This window comes from Elephantulus edwardii, unplaced genomic scaffold, assembly GCF_000299155.1.
Source record: "Elephantulus edwardii isolate Elephantulus edwardi_28Jun2011 unplaced genomic scaffold, EleEdw1.0 scaffold00161, whole genome shotgun sequence".
NCBI classification, from domain to species: Eukaryota; Metazoa; Chordata; class Mammalia; order Macroscelidea; family Macroscelididae; genus Elephantulus; species Elephantulus edwardii.
This window is the reverse complement of record NW_006399911.1, coordinates 5,601,610-5,622,602: the sequence shown is the minus strand read 5'-3', so window position 1 is coordinate 5,622,602 and position 20,993 is coordinate 5,601,610. Positions and strand designations below refer to the sequence as shown.

The 20,993-nt window shown below is 41.0% G+C and overlaps 1 protein-coding gene across 1 annotated transcript in view; it reads right to left on the bottom strand.

Moving 5' to 3' along the window:
- The window catches only part of PODXL2 (podocalyxin-like 2), a 133,441-nt gene that overhangs the window by 85,722 nt on the left and 26,726 nt on the right, over positions 1-20,993 (bottom strand). Inside the window, exon 2 of the mRNA XM_006895205.1 lies at positions 5,916-6,194. Coding sequence (XP_006895267.1) covers positions 5,916-6,194 — 279 coding nt within the window. The remainder of the gene's footprint in view (positions 1-5,915; positions 6,195-20,993) is intronic.

Below are 20,993 nucleotides of genomic sequence, written 5' to 3'. Positions count from 1 at the left end.
GTAAAAAAATGAATATAATCCTATATGTAAAAAAATCCCAAAGATTCAGCAAGAAAATGACTGACTCTAATTGACTGATCAAGCAAACCTGCAGGCTATATGATCCACAAACAAAAATCAGTTGGATTCCTCTATAGCAACAAAGAGAACTCCGAAAAAGGAAATAAGGAAGACAATTGCACTTAAAATAATCATATAAAAGATGAAATATTTTGGAATAAATTTAACCAGAGATGCAAAAAAAAAACCCTTACAAAGAAAGAAAATCCCAGGATACTATGAAAAGCAATGTATACATACTTTGTAAAGAAACCAATACAAAATTTAAAAAAGAAAACTACAAAGCATTACCACAAGAAATCCAAAGAGACCTACATATATGGAAGAGTATATCATGCTCACGGAAAATAAAACTGGATATCTATTTGCAGAAAAATGAAACAAGACTCACACTTCACATCATATATAAAAAACAATTCAAGATAGATCAAGGACCACAGCATAAAACCTAAAGCTATAAAGACAAATAAACAAAAAAAAAACCCTAAAACAAATTTAGTAATCTTAGTATGTGGCATAAATAGACTATAAAATCTAACTGAAAATGCACAATCAACACAAAGTAAGCCAGATGACATGACTCTCCTAAAAAGTGAATCTTTATGTACTTCAAAAGACTTCTAGAAAGAAAACCTACAGACTGGGGAAAACATATTTGGCAATGACATATCTGCAAGGGTTTCATCTCTAAAATTTATAGAAAACATCAGCACTTCAACAAGAAAAAGACAAAGAACCCAAATACAAAATGGGTAGCAGGAATGGACAGTCACTTCACCAAAGAAGACATTCAGATGGCCAACAAACACATGAAAAAATTCTCAAAGTCATTATCTACTCAACAACAACGACTCACTGCTGTTAAGTCAGACCAACTCATAATCCAGTGTGTTTCTGGAGACTGTAAAACTGTGTAAGAGGAGACTGTCCATCTTTCTCCCATTGGTGGATCTGAACCATCGAGAGGTGCCAGCTTTGGGTAAACAGCATAATGAACGTCCTAAGGACTAAGCCATCAGAACTCCCTTCCAATAGCTACTCACTCATTCATTGATGCTGAGGCAAAACCAGACCCACCCACTCAGCTATGCCAAGAAATTTGGAAATCAGCTTTCTGGTCAACAAACTGGAAGAAATCCATATCTGTGCCCATTCCAAAAAGAAGTGATCCAACAGAATGCAAAAATTCTAGAACCAAATCATTACTATCACATGCAAATAAAATCTTGCTAAAGATTATTTAAAAACTACTGAGGTATTGCATCAAAAGAAACAGAAATTCAAGCTTAATTCAAAAGAGGTTGAGGAACAAGGGATATCACTGCTGAGGTCAGATGGATCTTGAACGAAAGAAATGTTTGCCTGTTTATTACATAAGCAAGGAGCTTATGAAGAGAAAAAGTAACAAGCCAAGGCAGCCATTGGCCTTCATACATATCTGATGGATTAACTTCCCAATCACAATTATCTCACATAATAATTGAGGAAAGTATTTAAGTCTGCTATTTCATGCTTTTATTTTCCTCCTCCTACTTTAGAGGGCCAATATTTCTACTTGCGCATTCCCATCAAACCAAAAGAACAGAGAGATATGTCCTAGAGAAAGTGCAGCCAGAGTGCTCCTTGGAGGCAAAGATGATAAAGCTTCTTCTCACATACTTTGGAAATGTTGTTAGGAGAGGCTATTCCTTGGAGAGGGACATGATACTCAGAAAGGCAGAGGGTCAGTGAAAGACCCTCAACCATGTGGATTGGCACTGTGACTGTCTCACTCTAGCATGTCAGAGATGATGAAGATGGCACAGGATACGACAAGGTTTAGACCTGTTGTTCACAGTCCTTATTGGTCGTACTCAACTTGACAGCACCTAACAACAACAACAATCAAAATCATTACTCTTGGTGGGATTGTAAAATGGTACAACCACTCTCGAAAGCAGTTTGGCTTTTCCTCAGAAAGCTGAACAAAGAAATCCCATATGACCTAGCTATTCCACTGTTTGGAATATACCCAGAGAGAATGAGAATTGCGGTACAGATGGAGACTTGTACACCAATGTTCATAGGAGCGTTATTCACCAATGCAAGAACATGGAAATAGCCCAAATGTCCAACTGCAATCGAAAGGATTGAGAAATTATGGTACATTCATACAATGGAATACTACGCAGCATGCAGGAGCAATGATTTCGTAAATTACTACCTAACTTGGGAGGGACTGGAGAGATTATGCTGAGTGAACTAACTCAGTCCCATAGAGACAAATATTGTATAAGACCATTATTGTAGAATGAGTATAAGGATCCAAGGGGAGGAGGGGGGAGCAGAGGGGTGAGGATGGGCGGGAGTAGGGAGTGGGGGGTGGTTAATCATAGGGTCACACAGTTTGATGGGTGGAGGGATGGTTGGGTAAAGGAAATGGAAAGATCTAGTGTGAAGAACAAGGTGTATGAACTTTGAAAGTAAATCAGTACAAAATAAAAAATTCATTTAAACAAAAACCCTACAACATCAATATTCAGAGGAGACAAGCAGTTTCCTTGCTCTAAAGAACGGTCTGCTCTGGCTGGAGCTCTGAGAACCTGCATCCATAGCAAAGTCCAGCCCAGGACAGGCCATCAGACAGCAGTGATTTACACTAGCACACAGGGCCACCTTAGCACCCGTGTGGGGAACACAAATCACCTTTTCCTAGCTGTTTTCTCCCACTTCCATTCATCAAGTGGCTCTAGGTGACATCCTGATTGATTCCCTTTAACTTCTAGTCCAGAAAAGCCGTTCTTGAAGGGCACGGGACTTCCCTGTCTCACTGGCTTTTCCTGCACCCAAAGACAAACTGCTTGCTCCATATTTAAATTTCTCCACTCAGAAGGTGGCAGCTCCGGTGGCATAGTCAGGAGGGATGAGCAGCACTAACCCAAAGGTCCCATCTCTCTGGCAGTATGAATCCACCAACAGCAACTTGGAAGAAAGATGAGTAATCTCCTCCCCAGAGAGTCACAGCCTCCAAAAATCCACTGGAGGGTCAGCTACAAGTCAGTTCCTTCTCAACAGCAATGAGTAGAGTAGTGATCTCCACTCTGAAATCCTAGGTGGATCTACAGTTAAATGCAAATTCCCTATCTCAGAGGTACCATGTGGGGGGGGGGGAGGGGTGCGGGGGGCAAGCTTAAGCCTCTATTAGGATCTGCTTTCAACAGCCTTCAGTGTAGATTACATTATTACATCAAGAAAACAGAAATCTTCACCCTGGACCAACAGGCAACATTATGACAGACAGGAGAAAACACCAAAGTTGCCAATAATGTCATCTTACCTAGATCCATAATCAACACCCTTGGTAGCACCAGTCAATAAATCAAAAGTTGTGTTACACTGGAGAAAACTGCTGTTAAGGACTTCTCCAAAGTGTTAATGAACAATGATGTCAGTTTAAAGACTGAGGTGTGATCTATAGCACCCAATATTTATTTCCTCAACAATTTACACCAGTACATACATAGAAGAAGCAATTGATATCCATGTATATCCAGATAAACACATACTTCTTTCAAAAAAAAGGTCAGTTTCATTTTATACCACTACCATTTTACATCAGAGGGAGCTCTAGTAGTCAAGTGGCAAGAAGCTGCGCTGCAATCTCGAAGGTGTGTGATTCGATGCCACCAGCCACTGCATGGGAAAAGGATGGGCACTCTCCTGTGAAATAGACTGCTTCTGAAAACCCACTGGAGGGTCAGCTATGGGTCAGTTCCCACTCAATGGCACACAACAACAACAATGCAGATGAACAAATAAACCTTTTAAAATGTGTCCCAGTTTCATCTTTCTCTCTCCACCCTTAACTATCCCCCTAACATATAGCCTTGGCCTCTGAGAAGTGGCTTTTCTCCCGTCCTCTGCAACAATAGCCATCTGAGCTGCATTTCCCATTCCCTGAGCTGCTTATTCTAACAAGATCCCATGCATCTGTGAGTAGGGAGCCACTGCAACAAACCCTGCTTCTGACACCAACTGTGAAAACAATGTGGTAACTGCACAAGGGGGAACATCAGCATCCAGCTAATTCCCATGAGCTCAGACATGTCCCCACACTCCAGTACCTTCCTCTATCAATTCTATTACCCTCCTCCCTCCCGGGGCTCCTGAAGCTCACCAATCTGTTGAAATGTCCATAGTCACAGACTACACTCATGATTATAGAGTTTATTAGGGGAGTAACTGGTTACAATTCAGATTAGAAACATTCAGGATACAATTCTTTAATCAGGGCAGTTACTCAGATGTGCCCACAGGCCCTCTAACATTTAGCTGCCAGCTTCAGCCTGTGCTACAAAGTTCTCTTAATCTTGCTTCATGGCCGCCTCACCCCAATCCTCCAGAAAGTTTGTGCAAAGGCCCTAAACTCTGGCTCCATGGACACAGTTCCAGTTCAGCCCTGTGCCACATTGATCTCTGAGCCCCACCTCCTCAGTACTGCTAGCGCTGATCTTGATCTGCCCCACACAGGTATCTCACCTAACAGACATGCTGCACTCTCTACCTCTGCTTTTTCAATGGTAGCGAGAGATTCCCATTTTCTTCCTCCAAACTTGCTCCATTTAAAGCTGGCAGGATAGCAAGCCTGACCAAACCTGCCATTGCTAATAAAAGGGGAATCTAGTACACCCTTCAGCTCTACTGCTACACAAGTTTCTAGGATACCAGGCACCACTTACAGCAAGTTCTAGTATAAAAGGGCTTGGGCTACAGATGTCCCTTGTTCCACTGCATCCCAGCCTGTCCCAAGGGCAATTTCATTCAACCCGTGCAACCACTGCCAATGACTGTTGCCACATTTTTCAGATTGGGTGTTTTTATTTTCTTCATTGTACTAGTTTTTCATTTTTCAGATTTTCTACTAATATTCATGTAGTATTTTCTACTAATATTCATGTAGTATCTTCTTTTAATTAATTTTCACTCATATTTTCCTCCTTTGCCATCTCTGATACCCATATGCATTATTTTTTTTTGTAATTCAGGTAAAAACCAAATCCATTAAATACATATTTACTAAGAAAAATCATTATTGCAAAATTATGCAATACCTTGCACCCATGTCCGTGCCTGCGCGCGCACACACATACGCTAATTCAAGAGTCTAATCATGAAAAAGCAGCTCTGCTGAACAAGCACATGTGCACAGCTGCTGTGGCCAGAAGCACCGTGAGCATGCTCTGCTGCATCTGTAATCGGCCCTACTGCCATGTGGATTCCAGCACTGAGCCCTAGGCCTCGTCGGACTTCCTCTGGGACAGAGCTGTCCAGCAGCAGCCACTGAGGAAGACATGCTCTGGAAACTCAAAACCAGCTCTGCTGCATGTCTGAGGACAAAGCATTAAAATGCCTGGCCTGGGGACTGGATAGACCCACAGGGGAACACTGAATCTGCCAACTTCGTGGGAATCTTCAAAGATGGTACAGAAGAATAGAAAAGAAAAACAAAAACTCATAAAATTTGAAAGGATCTAGATTTCAATCATGAACTTTTTTCTTAGCAGTTGCATGACTTTAGTCAAGCTTTTTAACTTCTCAGTTGTCTTATAACTAAAAACAGTGTTAAGTATTTATTAAATACTTCTAAGTAGACTTCTAAGTAACCACTAAACAACAATTAATATTGAAGAGGAGAGGGTCTCCTGGGCTAAGAAGTGCCTAGATCTAGGCTTTGGTGTACAGGACAACATGGTATCTTAACTGGCAGAAAGTGGAGAAGGTGATTCTGGTGATGGAAATGGTCATTTGGCATTCTGTCTAGATTGTCTTACTCTCAGCTCACAGTCAATACACACCCAGTAGGTAAGAAGAGCTACCTGCAGTGGGTCCCAGGTCCAGGCTTGAGTCATTCATCTCTTCCTCCTCTTCCCAGAAGTACTGTGGCGGCTGCAAGATCCGAGACTCCTCACTCTCTTCATTGGGAAAGCCAGAACCAGGGGCTCCCAGGCCACCTCCGAGTCCCATAGCTTCACTGGGCTCTTCCGAGTCCAGTGGCTCCAGGCCCGTGGGCAGCAGGAGGTCCAGCAGGGAGGTGGAGGTGAGGCCCTCTGGGCCAGGTTCATCAGATCCAGCAGCATATGCACCCAGGTACACTCCTGTGCAGACATAAAAGTCAAACAGTTATAAATAAAGGAGGACAGGACACGGACTAAGGACTGAAACGGTACAAGGTTTAGAAATGTCTTCAACAGCTAAGAACCTAAATGTATGTTTGAGGGTTTCATAGGGCACTCCTAAACAGGTGCTGCACAGGGATTCTGAAATGTCTTTTCCATTTCATAAAGCCCAACTGCTTAGTTTTCTTATCAAATCAACAAGTCACTGCTGTTGAATGTCGCCACATGCCATTAAGCTACCAAGTATCATTTTTACCAGCAAATATGGGGGGGGGGTTACAAACAAAAATGAAGACAAAGTTTCTGCTTTTAAGAACCTAACTTCATGTGTGGACAATGTTTTCCAAGCTCATATTTTAAGATAAAAAGGTGGCCAACTGTATTAAGAATATTCTCTGCTATAAATCCATGTGGCATGCAGGTCAAACTCATTCAGTGTTGCTAATCTGACATGTTGTCATTGCTGGGTCCACAGAGACAACTCACAGTGATCCTCGGAACAATACATCTGAACCATGCCCTATCCTGCACCACCCTCACAATCTCAGCCATGCTCAAGGGAATTGACGTACTCACTCCTTGAGGGGCTTCCTCTCTTTTGCTGGACCTTTACCTTTCTCAGCATGATGTTTTTCTCCAAAGATTAGCCTCCTGAAAATATTCCCTAAGTACGTGAGACCATGTGTCACCCTCTTCGGCTCTAAGGGGTACTCTGGCTACACTTCGTTTAAGACCGTTTTGTTTGTTCTTGGACAGATCATGGAACATCCAGTACTCTTCTCCAACAACACAAGCCAAAGGCATTGATTCTTCTTTGGTCTTCCCTATTCACTGTCCAACTTTCAGATGCACATGAAGCGAATGAAAGTATCATGCCTGGGACCAGGTACACCTTAGTCTTTAAATTGACATGCTTGCTCTTTAGCATTCTGGAAAGGTGTTGGACAGATTTCCACACTGTAACAAGTAATTTTATTTCCTGACTGTTGCTACCATAGGTGTTGACTCTGGATCCAAGTAAAATTAAAATATTGACAACAACTACAACCTTTGCTCCATCTATCATGATTTTACCTATTGGTCTAGTGGTAAAGATTTTTGTTTTCTTGATGTTGAGATGTAATCTATATAAAATGAATGATGTTTATTTGTGTTTTATTGATTATGCAAAAGCATTTGGCTGTATGGATCATAAAAAGTTATGGCTGACATTGAGAAGAATGGGAATCCTTGAACACTTAATTGTGCTTATGGAAAACTTACACATATATCAAGAAGCAGCTGACTGATCAGAATGAGGGAACACTGAATGATTTAAAATCAGAAAATTCTGTGTCCAGGTTGTATCCTCTCTCCATACCTGTTCAATCTGTATATTGAGTGATTCATTCCAAGCTAGACTTTGTAAAGAGAAATATGACACCAGGATTGGAGGAAGGCTCATTAACAATCTGCATTCTACAGATGCCACAACTTTGTTTCCACAAAGTGAAGAAGACTTGAAGCACTTACTGCAGAAGATCAAAGTCGACAGCCTTCAATATGGAAGTGCTGAAATCAGTAAGATAACTCAAAGACCAAACTGGTTTAGAAATTCAAGTCAATAACTGCAGGAAAAGCACTCTGTGATTCTAGGAAGACAGGGTCAAATGACATGGTATTAACAGTACATGAAAGTTATGTTGTCGGTTCCTATGTAGTTACTTAATCAGAGAGGCTGCTCACAGGAGCATTTTGGTCTTTCATAGTTCTTCCAGAATGAATTCTTGCTTTCGTGGATGACACTATTCAGAAAGATCTTCCTTTCAGATAGGTACCAGTCCCACTAACATAAAATTATATCACTAAAGCTTATACTTGTATCACTGACTAAAATAGGGAGAAGGGTACTTTGCATTTTCTATTATCTTGGAAAGGTGAAGGGTCAGTGAAAGAGAGGAAGACATTCAACAAGATGGACTGACATGGTAACTGTAGCAATGGGCTCAGTATGTCGGAGATGATGACGACAACACAGGACAGGGCAGGGTTCAGACCTGCTGTTCACAGGGTCACTGAATCATACTCAACTCACTGGTATCTAACATTCCAACAGTGTCAATGTTATCAATGTTAGTTAGAAGCCAGAGAATGCAAAAGTAATCCGTTTGAGGTCACTTCCATTAAGGTTCTCTTTAGTTTCTGGAAAAGGAGAAATAAAATATCCTGGATTCTGCCAAAGAAGCCCTGAGGGCATAGTGTATGATGTATCCGACTATTAATCAAAAGATCAGCAGTTCCAATCCACTAGACGTGAGAAAGATGAGCAATAATAATAATAACTGGTGGCTAGAATGCAAAGGTTGGAAACAAGTAAGACCAGTAGTTGGAAAATACACCTTGGTGACAGAAATGAGGCCAAAGACTGCTTGATGGGATTTTACACAGTTGAAATCTATTTATTGAAATACCTTTGAAAAAAAAACATTAAAGGTGACTATACACATAGAGCTCATGTGATGAGATGTATAGGACTTAAATAAGCTACTCTGTGGAAAGGTGAGAAAGTTCAATATCAGCAGTCAGAAAGAGGCCAAGGGGCCAGCTATGGAACAGACAGACCATCAACTGCTCATATACAAGTTCAAGGTAAAGCTGAAGAAAATTAAAACAAGTTCATGAGAGCTTAAAGCACAGCCTGCAGTGTATTCTACCTGACTTTAAAAAACTACCTCAATATGTTCAGTGTTTGATGCACTGAACACTAACAACTCAAGAAGAGGTAAGCTGTGGAATCGAGAATAAGCAAAAAGTCATTGGAAGGAAAGACAGAAAAAACAAAATGGATATCAGAACAGATTCTCAAATGTGCTTTTGAACGTTGTTATTGTTGTTATGTGCCATCGAGTCACTTGTGACTCATAGTGACCCTATGCACAAAAGGAAGATGATGAAGGGCACTGAACTGAAGATTTCAAACTACAGCATGAAAAGACAAGGTATGATAACAAAGACCAGGAGTTAGAACTCCAAAAGAGAAGAACACGCTGGGCATGCTTCAAACAGAAAGAACTGAAGAACAAATGCAAACCCTAAGTGGCAATATTGAAGGGCAAATCATCAATGAAGCAGGAAGCATCAAAAGAAGATGAGAGGAAGACAGAGTCACTGCACTAACAAGAATTAGTCGACACTGAACCACTTCAAGAAGCAGCATATGATCAAGCATTAATGATAATGAAGGAGAAGTCAAAGCTGCACTGAAGATATGGGGATGGGTGAAGGCTCTAGAAATTGAGAGACTATCAATTGAGGTATTCCAGCAAACAGATGCAGACCCTCATCTATGTCAGAAATTTTGGAAGACAGCTACTTGGTCAACCAACTGAGAAATAAATCCATAAAAATATTATCCAAAAGAATGGGGGAATTCCAGAATATTGCTACAATCACATGCAAGTAAAATCTTAAAGATTATTTAAACATTGTTAGGTAACTGTAAAAATTTAAGCTTGATTCAGAAGAGTTTGTAGAGCAAAAGTGCGGAGGTCAGATGCATCTTGGCTGACATCACAGCATATCAGCATGTTTATTTGCATTTTATTGACAATGCAAAGGTATTGGACTGTGTATATCATAATGAATTAGGAAAACACTGAGAACAGAAATTCTAGAACACTTTATCGTGTTCATAAGAACCAAAAATTGCATGGATTTAAAAAAACAAAAAAAAGTTGTTTAAATAGAACAAGAAATTTCACTTTGTGAAATTAAAATATCAATATTACAGAAAGAAATCTAGATAAAATGTAACCCCAATCCAGGCACTATTATAATTCTATAAAGAAATGCAAGAACAAATTACAATCATTATTGGAAAAGGAAAAGGGACTTTGAATAGGCAAGGCACTACTGAAGGCCAACCAAATAGCAGGCCTCACCCTTTCTGACTGCCACAGTAGTAAAGACATAATGCTATGGTAAAATGACAGTCACAGACAATTGGACAGAAAGGAGAACCCAGAAGTAAACACATCCATTTAGGGACACGTGGATGAAACCCATAAAATGAAGCAAAGGCAGTCTCTAAAAAGACAGTGCTAACAAAACTGGATAGTCCTTGTAGAAAAATTAAACAAGACTCACACTCCACAACATAAGTAAAAACTAACTCAAAATGGATCAAAGACCTAAATGTAAAACTGAAAATCATAAAGATCACCACAGGGAAAAACAGGGCAACATTAGCGATCTTATTCTATAGCATAAATAGACTCTCCAACATCAATTTCAAACAACTGAAATTTAAAATCAATTTAATTTAAAAATTTAATTCTTATGTACAGCAAAAGACTTAACCTAAAAGAGTAAAAGAACCTCAAATTGAGAAAAAAAAATACTTGCCAATAATACATCCAATATAGAACTTTTCTCTAAATGTATGAAAAGTTCCAAAATTTCAATAACAAAAAGAAAACAGCCTAATTTTTTTTTTTAAATGGACCAAGGATTGGAAAGGACTCTTCACTGATAAAGACATTCAGATAGCCAACAAACGTGGAGAAATACATCCAATCATTAACTATTAACCCACTATCATTAAGTTGATTCCACTTTACAGGGATACTACATTGGGTTTTCCAAGCTGGAAATCTTTACCTGAGAAGACTACTCATCTTTGGATTCAAACCATTAACCTTTTGGCAGTCTAACACATAATGTGTTATGCCACTGACACCTGACATAATATAACACCCTGCTTCCTACATTAACTATTGGAGAAACATAAATAAAAATAACAAAGAGATACCATTTCACTCCTGCTAAAAAAAGCAAAGTTCAGTAAGACAGAAAACAAATGCTGGGGAGGGCGTGGACAGACAGGAACTCCCTATACTGTTAGTGGGACTGTAAAATAGTACAACCACTGTGTAAAGCAGTTGTTTCCTTAAAAAGTTGGGATTCCTGTGATAACCATAATACCCTATCATATACTGCTTTGAAACTTTGAAACTCCCTCATCTGTTTCAATGCAGTATACATAATTTATCCAGTTTTTCTCAGTCTTACCCCAACCCTGATGTCAGTCCCATTCTACAACAGTGGCACCATGCAGTACTTATCCTTTTGTGACTGAGATATTTCACTCAGTATAATGTCCTCCAGGGTCACCCATCTTGAATAATATTGCATGAGTTCCTTGTTTTTCAATGCAGCGTAGTATTCCATTGTGTGAATATACCACAGCTTCTCTATCCATTCATTTGTTGTTGGGCACTTGGTTGTTTCCAACTCCTTGCTATTGTGAACAAAGTCACAATAAACATGGGTGTGCATATATCTGCTTGAGTGACAGTTATGGTTTCTTTACAGCAAATTCGAACTTTTTGAGAAAGCGCCATACAGCCTTCCACAGTGGTTGCACCATTTTACACTTCCACCAACAGTGAATAAGGGTTCCAGTTTCTTCACAACCTCCCCAGCATTTGTTGCTTGCTGTTCTAAGGATGCATAGTGGTGTGTACTCAGGGCATGGGGGGGGGGCACCAGGGAATTGTATACCAATGAAGAAATTTTTCTCTTACTTTTCAAAGAGAGGAGCAAACTGGAGTGGAGGGGTGGGCAGGGAGAAAAGTGCAACAATGAATGATTGGTAATCCAAAATCTCTGTAAATGTTCATTAAAATTAATAAAATAAATTAAAAAGTTGGGATTCCACAAAACCACTCCCAGGTGTCTATATCCTACAGACATAGGAGTTGGGATACAAACAGATCTATGTACAGCAATGTTACTGCAGTATTATTTACGGCAGCAACAACCTCAGAAATCCAATGGAGGGTCATGTACGAGTCAGTTCCAACTCACAGCAATGAGTGGGTGAGTACAAAAATAGGTTTACAGAAAAAGAAATATTCTTCGATAGTTACCAGAAATAAGAAAGGAAGTAACCAGTTAATTAGAAACTGGCACACATAAAATTAGGTGAAGGAAAGGCAATATGTATAAAGGAAGTGATTAGCACAAGATCACCAAAGAACGGGAAGAGATACAGACAACAACAGTAAACATTATCGTATCACACAATCCTGCATTTTCCACAGTAACATATATTTATAAGGGTACATTGGCAAATAGGCAAGACCAGGTATGGGCAGGTGAAAGCAACTACGCCATGACCATAGGTTTGGCAGATGATATTTCTATATGTGTATCTGTATGTCCTATAAATACGGTGAGCCAACGGAGCCAACATTACATAAAGCTTTTATTAATAACCAAGATCCCCTGAGGGAGTGAGCTGCTGGTTCTTAGACCTCAGGATCATGGTTTCAGAGGACATCAAGGTCAGCCACATAACATGGTCCACAAAGAAAATGTTCTATATCCTAGTCTGGTGAGCAGTGAGCATATGGGGTCCTAAAAGCTGATGAGAGGCCATCTAAGGTACAATTATTGGTCTGTCTCTGTCTGGAACAAAGACAAATGAAGAAAACAAAAGACACACAGAAATCATTATTTCAAAGAACCCTGTAAACGTCCACTTCCAGGACCCTGAGCCCAGAACTACATGGCAAAGTTATCTTGGCCATTTGCTGTAAAAGAACTCACAGCAGGGTGCCGGACAAAGTGGAAGGGGTGGGGGGAATAGGAATGACAAATAAGAATCTCTTTTTTTGCAAGACGTGAGTAGAGTAGCTCCCAAAACTTCACCAAAAATTCCCTTTATTTCTATTTCTATGCCCTGCCACCAAGGGTATCATTGTTGTTGTCAACTGGATCCTATCTGAAAATAAAGAATACCAGAAGAATGTCTATTTATGCTTTATGGACTATGCAAAGGTATTTGACTATGTGGATTATAATAAGTTATGGCTGCCACTGAGAAGAATGGAAATCCCAAAGCATTTAACTGTGCTCATGTGAAACTTATACCTAGACCAAGAGACTATGAACAGAGCAAGGAAACATTACATGATTTAAAATTAAGAAGAAAGTGTGTCAGTGTTGTATTCTCCCTCCATACCTATTCAATCTGTATGCTGAGCAAATTATTTGAAAATATGAACTTTCTGAAGAAGAATGTGGAATCAAAATCAGAGGAAGACTCATTAATAACGTGTCTTAACAGAGATAATACAGCCTTGCTTGCTGAAAATGAGGAGGACTTGAAGCACTTGTTGCAGAAGATCAAGGAACACGGCCTTCAATATGGATTACATCTCAATGTCAAGAAAAGAAAAATTCTTACCACTGGGCCAATCAATAGGCATCATCAAGATGAATGGAGAAAAGACTGACACTATCAACAACTTCATCTTACTTGAATTCACATTCAACACCCTTGGTACCAGTTTTCAGGAAACCAGGAGTTGTACTAGGAAAGTCTGCAGTCAAAGGCTCTCCAAAGCATTGAGGAGTAATGATGTCAGTTTGAGGACTACAGTGCATCTGATTGAGGCCATGGTCTTTCCAATCACTGGCTATGCATCTGAGAGATGACAGAAGAATTCATGCCTTTGAGCTGTGGTGTTGGAGAAGAGCACTGAACATTCCACGGCCTGCCAAGAGAACAAAGAGATATATCTTGGAGAGGGTGCAGCTGGAGTGCTTTTTGGGGTAAGAATGATGAGGCTTCACCTCATATACTTTGGGCTTGCTGCTAGGAGGAGCTGTTCCTTGGAGAGAGACATAATATATGGAAGGGTGGAGGGTCGGGGAAGGAGAAAAAGACCCTCAACCAGGTGGCTTGACATGGTGACTGCTGCAATGAGCGCTAGTGTGTCAGGGAGTGTGAAGATGGTACAGGATAGGACAGGGTTCAGACTCTGTTGTTCACAGGGTCACTAGGAGCCGTAATTGATTCAACAACACCTAACAACAACTATAACATTCAATCTATATGCTGAATAAATCAGTAGAAAAGTTGGACTTTATAACAAAGAATGTGACATCAGGATCAGAGGAAGACTCATCAACAGTTGGTTTTATGCAGATAACACAAGAAAGCAAGGAGGACACTTGCCAGAGGCCAAACACTACAGCCTTCCATATGGATTGCATCTCACCATAAAAGGAAAAAAAAATATCCTCACCACTGGGCCAACAGGCAACATAATGACAAATGGAGAAAAAATTGAAATTGTTAGTGATTTTCTTTTACTTGGATCCACAAAAGACCCTTGGCACTAGGAGACAAGAATTCAAGAGGTATGCTGTACTGGGAAAATCTGCAGTTAGGGCTTTCTCCAAATTGCTAAGAAGCAATGATGTCAGTTTAAAAACTAAGATGTGCTTGATTCAAGCCATTATCTTCTTTTCCAATTACTTCTTACACATCTGAAAGTAGGACAAACACCAAGGATGACATAAGAGGAATCAATGCCTTTGAGTTGTGATGTTGGAGAAGTGTACTGAATAGCCAATGGACTATCAAGAACAAACATATCTTGGAGAACGTACAGAGTGCTCCTTAAAGGCAGGGATGGTAAAACTTCATCTCACATATTACTTGAAAAGATGGACTCTACGAAGAAGAATGTGGCATCAAGATCAGAGAAAGACTCATCAATATCTTGTCTTAATGGAGATAATACAACTTTGCTTGCTGAAAGTGAGGAGGACTTGAAGCACTTGTTACGTCAGAACAGTCCATGGGAAAAGACATCATGCTGGAAAGATGGAAGGTCAGCAAAAGAAAGGAAGACCCTCAAAGAGATGGACAGACACAGTGACTGTTAGGAATGGGCTCAAGCATGTTAGAGATCATGACGATGGTACAAGATGAGGTAAGGTTCAGATCTGTTCATAGGATTGCTCTGAGTTGTATGTAGTTGACTCGAGGGTACCTATTAACAACACAGTGTTTTATAAGAGGTAAAATTGGTTTTAGACTTTCAGTTACACAAAATATATGGTCGATATTTTCTATTCTGTGCCCAGTGGTATGCAAGGCCCTCCCTAAAGAGACAAATGTGAACATAGCACAAACTCTGCCCTTTAGGAAACTCTTGTTGCCATTGAGTCAGGACCAACTTATAGCTGACCCACCAGCACGTTTTCAGAGGCTGTAAACCACACAGGAGGAGACTGGCCATCTTTCTCCCACAGAGCAGCTGGTGGATACAAACTGCCTGCTCCTGGGTTGGTGGCATAACTCCTTACCAAGTAGGCCAACTGTAGTCTTTTAGGAAATATACATTTCATGTAAGCAATCAACTGATTTAACAAACCTTTTTTTTTTCTTTCTTTGTTTTTCAAACCTATTTCTTTATAGCAACTACTCATATGCAAGTTCAAGCTGAAGCTGGGGAAAATTAAGCCAAATCCACGGGAATCAAAATATGACTTTGAGTCTATACCACCTGAATTTGGAAAGAAGATGGAAAGAATATAATGAGTCACTGTATCGAAAGGAATTGGCAGACACGGAATTTCATGAAACAACATATGAGTAAGAGCCTATGGTGATGAAGGAAGTTGAGGCTGCTTTGAAGGAAATGGCAAAAAATAAGGCCCCAGGAATAGATGGTATATCAATTGACATATTTCAGCTAACAGAGGCTGCCCTGGAGGTGCTCATCAAGTTGTGCCAAGAAATCTGGAGAACAACCACTTGCCAACTGTCTGGAAGAGATCGATATGTGTTCCAATCCCAAAGAAGGGTGACCCCAACAGAGTTTGGAAACTACAGAACAATATTGTTGATTTCACATGCAAGCAAGATTCTACTGAAGATTATCCAAAAACAACTAGAACAGCACATCAGCAGAAAACTGCCAGAAGTCCAGGCTGGGTTTAGAAGGGGTTGTGGTACTAGGGATATTGTAGCTAATGTTGGATGGGTCTTAGCTGAAAGCAGAGAATACCAGAGAATGTCTATCTGTGTTTCATTGATTATGCAAAGGCATTTGACTGTGTGGATCATAACAAACTGTGGCTAACTCTGAGAAGAATGGGAATCCCAGAACCCTTGATCGTTCTAATGCTAAACCTATACTTGGACCAAAAGGCAGTTGTCAGAACAGAGCAAGGGAACACTGCATGGTTCAAAATTGGGAAGGGCGTATGCCAGGGATGTGTTCTGTCTCCATACCTTTTCAACCTGTATGCAGAACAGATTATCCGGGAGGCTGGGCTCTATGAGGAGAAGTGTGGTGTCAGGATTGGTGGAAGATTCATCAACAATTTTAGTTATGCAGGTGACACAACCCTGCTTGCTGAAACTGAGGAGGATCGGAAGCGCTTGCTGCAGAGGGTCAAGGACTCCAGCCTCCAATATGGATTGAGGCTCAATGTCAAGAAGACAAAGATTCTCACCACTGGGCCAATTGGCAGCATCAGGATGGATGGTGAAGAGATTGAGATTGTTCACAGCTTTAGTTTGCTTGGCTCCACAGTCAACATTCTCGGCACCAGTAACCAGGAAATTAAAAGACATATTGCCATGGGAAAGTCTGCTGTTAGGGACTTCTCCAAAGTACTGAAGAGCAATGGTGCCTCTCTGGAGACTAAGGTGTATCTGATACAGGCCATGGTCTTTGCTATCATTTGTTATGCATCAGAGAGTTGGACAGTGACTAACAAGGATAGAAAGAGAATTGATGCCTTTGAGCTGTGGTGCTGGAGAAGAGTATTGAGGGTACCATGGAGTGCTAGGAAAACAAACAGATTCATCCTGGAAAGGGTTAAACCAGGAGGCTCTAAGGCAAGGATTCTGAGGCTCCATCTAACATACTTTGGACATGCTGTAAGGAGATACCGGTCCTTGGAGAGGGACATCATGCTTGGGAGGGTAGAGGGACAGCGCAGGAGGGGAAGATCCTCTATGAGGTGGATTGATTCAGTGACTGGGGTAATCAGGATGGTTGTGTCGGAGACAGTGAAACTGGCACAGGACAGAGCAGAGTTTAGAGCTGTTGTATATAGGGTTGCAATGAGTCACAAGCGACTCAACGGCACATAACAACAACAACATTTCTTTATAGAAGCAAGTATCCCCAGGTGCTGAGTGAATGCAGTTTACAAGAAAACAAGTAAGAGATTTTAATCTTGGAAAAAATCAGGCATAACAGGAAGGCAAAAGTCAACTGGCAAAAAAAAATTTCATAATAAAATATTGTATAGGTTCCCAGAGGATTCAAGCAGCTAAAACTTGCACAGAAAAGGAAGATCCTTATCCACAAGGACCAATATCTACCAGGTATGTTGGGAGACGTCTACTCCTTAAACGTTTTTAGAAAATAAAAGCAAAATCATTCAAGAATCAAGCATGAAAGACTCTTCTGAAATCTCAAAGTTGTCTTAGAGAAACAAAGTTGCTTCTAAGCCTTGGCCCCCTTCAGGTCCTCCCCATCCTCCCTCCTCAGTCTGACAGGCCAGAGGCAAGCATGCCTATTTCTCACCTCTAACAGATGAGGTGCTGTTTGGTCCGTGCACTCCTTCTACAAAGGACTGTGATCCGATGAATGTGTAGGGTACACAACTCAAGCTAGCACTGCACTCTCTGAACCCTCTCTTTGTCTACTTATCAAATGAAGAAGCCAACTCTTCTTCTAACATGCCTCCATCCCCCTTTGTCTTCTTCAAACAAGGATCTTTTAGAAAATAAAAATGTTTTTATAATGCTGGTGAAAAGATGAGTATGGAAAAGATCATGATATTTTCCTGAGTTTTAATTCCTAAATGGATATTCATGCTCTGCAATAAATGGTTCCATTTTCTTGAAGTTATTTTTCCCTATGATTATTTTGTCTTTATACAGACGTTGATATTTTCAGAGGCCTTGGCAGAGGGTAATTATTTAGGTAATTAAGAGAAGTTACTTCTTTTCAAACTTGCCTACCATAAGATTATTCTAAAATAGCATCTTGAACTATTCTGTGCATAATTACTTTTGCACTTAATAATTTATCTGCCTTAATTAAGCCCTTACCTGACTTAAAATTTCAGAACTACACTTTGTGTGTTTGATATGGTTTTTTTTTCCCCTCTACCAACTGTAATTTTCTGTTACTTCATCCCTCCCAACACAGGGAGAAAGAAAAAAAGCACACAAAAAGGACTGTGGAATCAGCCTAAAGAAATCAATTCTGACCTAAAAAGAAATACAGAAAAACAGAGGTAGCTAAAACAGATTTATATCTTATATGAGGGAAGTTGAATGGGTGAAAAGAATCAGTAACCCCTACATTTCATCTCATCTTCCCAAATCATCTTTGCAACCTGATCCAGATACAAGCATTTTTTTTCTTACTTCCACCAGTAACTACATCCCCAACCCTCTCTAATCAGCAGCCTTGAAGTCCAGACTCCTTGAAACCCTTGCTAGACATCAATACAGAAGGTGCCCAGCATCATATATCATACAGCATTTATGCCCTGATTGTGAGCTAAACAGAAACTGTCTAGCACTATGTGTCTGAGAATACTAAAAAGGTCCTTAAAAGGCTTCACACAAAGGTGTGTATGAAAGACACATACTGCTAGACACATCCTTCAAGCAGAACAGCAAGAATGTGTATCACAAAGTGTGTATGAGAGGAAGGAAAATAAGAGAGTTATTGTTGTTATGTGCTGTCAAGTCGGAACCAACTCGGTTGACTCTCCAGCAGGTTTTCAGAGACAGTTAAGTGCACAGGAGGAGACTGCCCATCCAAGAGAGTAGAAGGCAGCAAAACTGCTGTGAGAAATCCAGGCTGTCATATAAAAGGGTACAGGCAGCAGAACTGCGTGTCCTTGTAGACTCTGATGACTAGTTCTAGGGAAAGAGCAAATCAAACTCTATTTGTTGACTCTCACCTTCCTCCAAAGAGGATTTAAGATACACAAAGATGTAAAGGGAGTGAGTGTGCGTGTGTGTGTGTGTGTGTGTGTGTGTGTGTGTGTGTGTGTATGAGAGAGAAAGAAAAAAAAAAACGACAGATATATTTGTGGACACTCTTTAAATCTCAGTTTAAGGAATATTCCTGGATCGACCATGGAGAAAATGTACCCTTACTGAACAGAACCTCCATGCAAAAAAAAAAAAAAAGGTGCCTCCTTTCCCCTCCAGCCATTTCCCTGGGATTATGTCACTATGGGCCCCACGGCAATGTCCCCTTGATCTCAGAGTGTGCCTCCCTTCATGTAGAGACCACATGATCTTCCTTCAGAAGTTCCTTTTCTACTCACACACAGACACACAGGTGGATGTGTCCTTGTGAGTCAACCTCATGGAAACTGCTTAATGTCCAGCATCTCATACACACTTCTGTACTCTCGTTTGTACATTATAAGTTACTCAAGGTGTTATTATAAGTATGAACACACACATACACCTGTGAACACACACTCATCTCAGATCTCTCCAGCAACACCAATTATATCTTAAACACATATTGCAGTGTCGGTCATGTGGAGCAATTGTTTGGCCATGTCCTTATGTGGCTCACCCCTGCAGGCAACCCTTCTCTCTACCCCTATGTCATGGTAGTGGCCACATGGGCACTGTCTGGCATACCTATGCCTGCCACACATGCCCCAATGCACACACCTAGATCCTGTAGCAAATACTTGGAATTTGTTCAGTAGCTGTCTTTTCTCGCTCACACAGACACATCCGTTTCACATCTGTCTTATACTCCCTAAGCTAAGTGCACCTACTACACTGTCACACACTTGTGTAGATGTTGGAAAGAAATAACTTATTAAGGAGTGTCTCTCTGTCTCTCTCTCTCTCTCTCTCTCTCTCTCTCACACACACACACACACACACACATCTCTTGTGTCAACTGTGCAGGACTACACAGCAGCATGTTAGTTACAAACAGACCTTCATATTGGTATTCTACATCTCCTCTCACCCATTAGCTCCACATAAAGTAGCCCAATTCACAGTTACTACCATATACTCCACAACCCTTTTCAGTAAAACCATAACACATGAACCAACCCACTCCCTTATTAGCTGCTTACAGAGGCTACTTGACAGTTCGGCTCTCTGCCAGACGTTTCTACCCCATACACTGTATAGTGGTCACATGGGACCTTAACAAATGCTTTCTCTCCATCTTTGTACGGCTGTCACAAGGAAACTGGCCAGCAGGGTCCCCTCTCTTTCTCTCTCACCCATATGCTTCCCTTCCTCCTCTAGTGCACACACAGACACAGACGCACATATTTCTTTACCCTCCGGTGACAGTCAAGTAAGAGCCTTTTAGCAGTCTCTCAATTGTGCAGACACATGTGCAGTGCCTGTAAGGATGGAAGCCACATTCACACACCATCACATCCTCACCTTCCTACATCTGTGTGTTGTGTGTGTAGGGGGTGGGGAGAAGCAGAGAGCTGGTGGTAGCATCAGCATTTCTCTCTTTCTTTCTCAAATACACACACACACACACACACACACACACACACACACCCCTGTGCACTGAAATTATCTCTCAGTTGTGTCTCCACACACTGGGGTGCACACTGTCGCATACTGTGTGTATAGTGGACGCTGGACGACAGGGGGACGACAAGCTGTGACAGTCACACATACACGCACATACGTCCCTGAACCCTAAGCAACACTGGTAACAGAAGCCATCTCTTGGGGTGTCTCCTTCACACTCCAGGGCACACGCTGTCTCTCTCATTCACACACCCCTGCTGGGGGACGGTGTGACCTGCACTCACTCACAAATTCACAACCCGACGCCTGCTGGACAGCGGCCATCTCTGTGTCTGTCCGCTTCACACTCCAGGACACCTGATGTCCACGATTGCCCTCACCCTCCAACGTCTGTGCCTGTGTCTGTGTGTGTGTGTCAG